This window comes from Cucurbita pepo, chromosome LG06, assembly GCF_002806865.2.
Source record: "Cucurbita pepo subsp. pepo cultivar mu-cu-16 chromosome LG06, ASM280686v2, whole genome shotgun sequence".
In the NCBI taxonomy this organism is placed as follows: Eukaryota; Viridiplantae; Streptophyta; class Magnoliopsida; order Cucurbitales; family Cucurbitaceae; genus Cucurbita; species Cucurbita pepo.
This window is the reverse complement of record NC_036643.1, coordinates 6,899,648-6,906,370: the sequence shown is the minus strand read 5'-3', so window position 1 is coordinate 6,906,370 and position 6,723 is coordinate 6,899,648. Positions and strand designations below refer to the sequence as shown.

At 32.0% G+C, this 6,723-nt stretch overlaps 1 protein-coding gene across 1 annotated transcript; it reads left to right on the top strand.

Moving 5' to 3' along the window:
- Positions 1–3,483: 3,483 nt before the first annotated feature.
- LOC111796760 (aspartyl protease family protein 2-like) lies at positions 3,484–5,468 on the top strand. The gene has a single exon (XM_023679513.1). The coding sequence runs from the start codon at positions 3,720–3,722 to the stop codon at positions 5,397–5,399; it is 1,680 nt and encodes a 559-aa protein (XP_023535281.1). The 5' UTR covers positions 3,484–3,719; the 3' UTR covers positions 5,400–5,468.
- Positions 5,469–6,723: the final 1,255 nt, after the last annotated feature.

Genomic DNA, 6,723 nt, shown 5'->3' with positions numbered 1-6,723 from the left:
TTTTTTTTTTTTTTTTTTTTTTTTTTTTTATAATTATTTTCCATTTTCCAAAGTCAAATAAGAGAAACGAAAGTGGGTCCCACATAGTTTATTAACCTTCCAAACACGACACACAATCCCCTGCACCCGTTCTCACCGTACAAATCGACCCCAGTCAACAGTCGTACTAATCCGACGGCTCAGAATTCAAGTTTCTCGTACGTTTTTTTTTTTTAAATTGGTCACTTTATTGGAAAACTAATTTTGATAATTGTGAATATTTGAAGGCTGCATGGGATTGTTTTTTTTTTTTTTTTTTTTTTTTTTTTTTTTTTTTTNATTTGGTTTTGTTGCACTTTTGTTCGGTTGTTTTTGTTGTCTCGACCAAAAATGTATCTAAAAGTTTCGAGAAAAAAAAAAGCTAGATTGTTTTATGGAAAAAAAAAAGGTAATATGTTTTAAAATGAATTAGTTCTTTCCTCGAGAGTGTAAACAAAATGTGATAGACAATATTTCTATCGGTTCGAGTCATTTTAAGTGTAATTGAAAATAAAATAGTTAAAGACATAAAGAAAACGGTAAATATCAGGAGAATCAGGAGAAATCTCACGAACCTAAGAATTTCTCCCTTAAACTGAACACAAAAATAATCCGTTTATCTATGTCAGAATAGACTGTCAATGATCCTTGTGTATGTTTGATTAATCCACCACACTTAAATGGGGGAAAGTTATCTTATTTATAATCAAATAAATTACAACCATATGGAAATAGTAATGAATTAAAATAATAATAAATGGAAAGATATCTATGGTAATAAGGTAAATATTAGATATTTGTCTTATAATAAAATATCAAATATAATATATACGAGGGAGTATAATTTATTACTAAAGGAGGAGACATGAAAGGAAAGAAAAAACAGGTGAACAGCCCATTTAATGCCACCTGTCCACTGTAATGACAGCAACCACAACAAAAATATATTTTGAAAACCTTGAGAAATTGGTCTATGCTTCTAAATTAAATATTTACATTAAAAAAAAATATTTTTTTTATTGGTTTTAAATATTATTCAAAACTAAAATAATTGTATAATTAAATAATTTATTTTTTTTAATTATTAACCATTAATTTTTATTTTTATTTGAATTAAATTATAAACTTATTTGTACTGAATTAAATATTTTATTTAGATTATTTAAATTAATTGATAATTAAAATGTTTTTATTAAATATTTAATTTATTTGGGTAAAAGCATATCCACATTAAACCATCATAATTAATACTTATTACATTTTTAACCTGAAATATCATTTAATTTCAACACATATAATTCTTAATCAATTTAATAAGATATAAATCATCAAATAAATAATAAGAGTGGCTCCCAGCTCACACTATGGTAGAGCTATAGTAGAGGAAGTACCACGAAGATTTAGGAGTGTGAGCAGTACGAACTGAAAGCCTCCCATACTGTTTGGAGGGTAGGGGTATAAATGTCAAACAAACCTGACCCCTATCTATCGTCATAGAAACAGTTCCTAGGAAAGATTATGGTTTTCGGGTATCCCATCAATTAATCCTCCAAACTGGAAAAGGTTCAGCAGAAATGAAAGGGTAGGGTGAGGGATAACAGGAAAAGCCCCTAAATTGAAGGCTTCCCTCGCTCGTATTATTGTATATATAATATAATAGGTTAAAGACTTAGGTTTAAATATTACATGTTTGACTCGTAAGACTGAAAATTAAAATATTGACACGTGAGACTAAAAATTAAAATAAGATAATAGGTAAAAGTATTATTATTATTATTTTGTATTTTTTTTTTGTTCGACATCAAATCGAAGTAGATGAGGGGTATTTACGTAATTTCATACGTTTTAAAGGTGGGTTTAGTTAGGGAGATGATTTATTTAATCAAGTATAATGGAAGCATAAAGTGACAGATATATTTTATACAATTAATTTAATTTAAAATTATAATTTAGAAAGCACTGATCTCTTCACTTTTGAGTCTGTTCGTTCTTACAATTTTATCCTTTTAATTTCGAGTTATATTTCAATATTTACACTTTTACCCCTTGATTTTTCAAATAAAAGTCGATGTAAATATCAACTAAATAATTTTTAAAAAATTAATTAATTATAGTTACATTAGTTTTCACTATTTTTTCATTCTTATCTAAAATTATATATATATATATATGACTCGAACAATCCAAATCAACTGAACAAAAAAAAAAAAAATTATGGTTTGGTTCGGAACAAATTTGAGTTGAAAAAATTGACAATCCGAACAATTTTGTTGAGTCTAAAAAATGTCTTATCCTCGAATGAATCCGATTAGTATCATTAATTTAAATAAATAAATAAATAAATAAGTGATGTTATAGGGTGATTTAAAATTGGAGGTGGAAAATAATAATAGAAAAAGAAAAAAGGAAAATAAAATAGAAAAATAGAAGGGTCAAAGTTGACAGCGTGGCGGCGAGGAACGGGTTGTGTGCGAGTAGGAGACTTTTTTAGTGCCGTGTTGCTCAAGAACGAGGCCACACGAAAACGAGTTCACATGGGTTTTTTTTTCTTTAATTATTTAAAAATTCTTAATTACTTATTATTGTTTTAAAAATATATATTATAACTCAAACGCTAAATTAATAAAAATACCCTTGAGTTTTGTATTTTTCCTATTTAATAATATAGTTAAACTAAAAAAAATCATAATACCATCCGTATCATATAGAAATGATTTACATTTTCTTCCAAAAATACCCCTAAATTTTTAAAAATATTATTTAACTTTGGAACGTGATTAAAAAAATATTATTTCACTAAATACTCTTAATTTTTTTTAAATAAATTCAAAAACACTTTTATACTTTTTTAAAAATTTAAAAATACTAATTTTTTAAAATAATATTAATAGATGATTTTTGTCCATATATTAACAGAAGTAGTTCTGATTTTGATTTTTTTTCCGGGTCTCCTGTTTCAATATTCCTTCCACACAATTCTCCATTTATTTTTGTAAGGATTGAAAGTTTGCGAGGTTACATCCTCTTATTTCATTATTCAATTCTGCAAAATTCTCCATTAATTTCGATGGGAATCAGGAATTTGCAAGATTCCATCCTCCTATTTCAATATTTACCTCCACAAAATTCCTCACTTATTTTTTAAGAATCAGATTCTCTTTTTGATTTTTTTTTTTAATTTTTTATAAAAATATTATTCCAAAGGATTTTTAATATAATTATATTAAAAAAAATAAAATATCCTATTTAATTTAATAATATTTATAGACCAAAAAAAACCCATTGAAACTAATTTAAAAAATAATTTAAATTTCAAAATTACATAATTTAATTATATATATATATATATATATATATATATATATATTGTATATCGTATGCCCTCAATTTAATTAAATTTAAATATCTCGAAATATTTATATGAAAGCGCGTTGAATTGAATTGCGCCCTCTTTGAATCCACCAAATTTATTACAAATCCCTAATCTCTCTCTCTCTCTCTCTCTCTGACTCTTCTCCTTCTCTCTCCTCCCCGTTTTCGCGCTTCTCTTTTCCGGGATTTCGTCTCCTGGTCTTCACAATTCCTGTTTGCTTTGTTCTCTTGAATCTGTTTTCATTTCACTTTCTTGATTTGATTTTGTTCCTCTCTGTGAGATCTGTGAAATTAGTTGATTCTTCCATCTCTCATTTGAGTGATGCGTAATGGAGTTTCTCGGTTACCAAACAGGATGTAGCAGAGGTTTTCAGAGTTGTAAACTGTTTGTTTTGTTGATTTCCTTTTTGCTTTTCTCTGCCGTATTTGATTCGATTGCAGAAGCGCATGTTCGTCAAGGATTCAACAACTCCAATCGCTCTGGTATTTTCGGAATCGATTTGGGGGAAAATCTTAGTTCAGGTATTGCGGCTTCATCTGCTAGTGCTCCGTGTAGCTTTGGAAATGAAGGTGAAGAACAAGGAGAGGTAGAGAGTTTAATGGCGGATTCAGTGAAGCAATCGGTGAAGCTTCACTTGAAGAAGCGGTCAATGAGTCGAGAAACCGAACCTAAGGAATCGATTACTGAATCTGCTGTTAGGGATTTGGCAAGAATCCAGACGCTTCATACGAGAATCGCTGAGAGGAAGAATCAAGATATGACTTCGAGGTTGAAGAAGAGCAACGTTGAGAAAATGAAACTGGCGGAGGAGGCGGTTTCTCCGGCTCCGTCGCAGGAATCTTACGCCGATTACTTCTCCGGTCAGCTTATGGCTACTTTGGAATCCGGCGTTAGTCTCGGCTCTGGTGAGTACTTCATCGACGTTTTCGTCGGTTCTCCGCCCAAACATTTCTCTCTGATTCTCGATACTGGAAGTGATTTGAACTGGATTCAATGTGTCCCTTGCTACGATTGTTTCGAGCAAAACGGGCCTCATTACAACCCTAAAGATTCAATTTCTTTCAGAAACATAACCTGTAACGATCCTCGATGTCAATTAGTTTCGTCTCCAGATCCACCGCAGCCGTGCAAAATCGAGACTCAATCGTGCCCTTATTTCTACTGGTACGGCGATAGTTCGAACACCACAGGTGATTTCGCGCTTGAAACTTTTACAATCAATCTAACCTCGTCGGGGAAGTCGGAGTTTCGGAAAGTGGAGAATGTGATGTTTGGATGTGGCCATTGGAACAGAGGCCTCTTCCATGGCGCCGCTGGACTATTAGGGCTTGGCCGAGGACCGCTCTCTTTCTCCTCGCAGCTTCAATCGCTCTACGGCCATTCCTTTTCCTACTGTCTTGTCGATCGAAACAGCGATACAAGCGTGAGCAGCAAGCTGATTTTCGGCGAAGACAGAGATCTATTAACTCATCCAAAACTGAATTTCACATCTCTTATCAACGGAAAGGAAAATCCAGTCGATACATTCTACTACCTGCAAATCAAATCGATATTCGTCGGAGGCGAGAAACTCCACATCCCGGAGGGGATCTGGAACCTCTCCGCCGACGGTGCCGGCGGAACAATCATCGATTCCGGCACAACTCTCAGCTATTTCTCGGATCCGGCTTACCAGATCATCAAAGAAGCATTCATGAGGAAAGTGAAAGGCTACAAACTGGTTGATGATTTTCCGATCTTACATCCTTGCTACAACGTGTCCAGCGTCGATAAATTGGAATTTCCAGAATTCGGAATCCAGTTCGCGGACGGTGCGGTGTGGAACTTTCCGGTGGAGAATTACTTGATCAGAATCGAGCAATTGGATATAGTGTGCTTGGCGATGTTAGGAACTCCAAAATCGGGGCTGTCGATCATCGGAAATTACCAGCAGCAGAATTTCCACATATTGTACGATACGAAGAACTCCAGATTGGGGTACGCGCCGATGAGATGTGCAGAAGTTTGATTTAACTCCATGTCTAAACATAATTTTAATCTTAGCAGGAAGAAGAAGAAGAAGAACACTTTTTTTTTTCTTTTTTTTTTTTTTTTTTTTTTTTTTTTTTTTNAAAAAAGGAGAGCATAATGCATATAGAAATTGGGTGATTTTGTAGTGACCAAAAAAAGCAACATAGCATTTTTCTTTTCTATTTTTTCATAATTTTAAATTTTGGTTTCTTTATCCTTAATTTTTAGTTCTTGAATCTAACTCATCTAAAACGGTGCAACTCGATCAAGCTCTTGACAAGAGAATGGCCCTATCGTATACCAACTCATAATCATAGGGCACTGACTCTTGTCAATCAAGACAAGATCACTATTAACGATTAACTAACGACATGCAATCATCATAGAGTAGCGATCCTACTTCATTTCCAACTATCGATGGTATTGTATAAACCGTTGTAAATCAAGACACATTCACAATTATAAATTAGTTGGCGAAATTCTAGTTGTCTATACATAGTATACTCATTATAAAATATAGATCATGTGCGAGTCATAACATACCAGCATAATCATGTTTCCCTATAATACACGTGGTTTATTCATTTTCTAGAATCAATCAATACATTATCCACAATTAAATGCATAATCACTTATTCTAAACCACACGGCTTTCACTAATCAATTCAACCCATGTAATCAAAATGATGTTGGGATTTATGTCATAAACTTCGTAATTAATAATTTAATTTTAATAATGAATTTATTATTTTGATTACAATTTAATATTATTTATGGTACAAAGCGTCCAAGGTCAAAGTGTATTCTTGAACTTGATATATAAAAATATCATGATCTAAGTATTAATCTAAAGAGTTTATAGGGTATGAACAAAGTTAGAGCCTTGTGATGACCCAATTTTCTGATTCAAGTCGCTACTGAGTTAAAACATACTTAGAAGCGTAAAATTTTTTTTAAAAAAATTACATTTAAAAAAAACATAAATGCATTTTTCTTATCAATTCAAAATAAAGTTTGAATATATTTGGTAGAGTAAATAAAATAATTTAAAACAATAAAACAGTTGAAAAATAGCGTGGCAGACTGCTTCAAATCCACTTCCATCCTCGACTAGCTCCTTCTTAAATATGAGACAAAAACTCAGTAAGTAGCCTACTTGTATGCTCTTAATCATGTCTTAGGGTATGCTAGAGTACAATACTCTTTCTTATAACGTTCTTGTTCTTATCATGGCCTAGTCTACGGACCTGGTCGTGCTTGGTTCTTGATTCTTAATCTTAGTTGTTGTCCTTGTCTTTCGTTCTTTTTCTTTATTCTTGAGT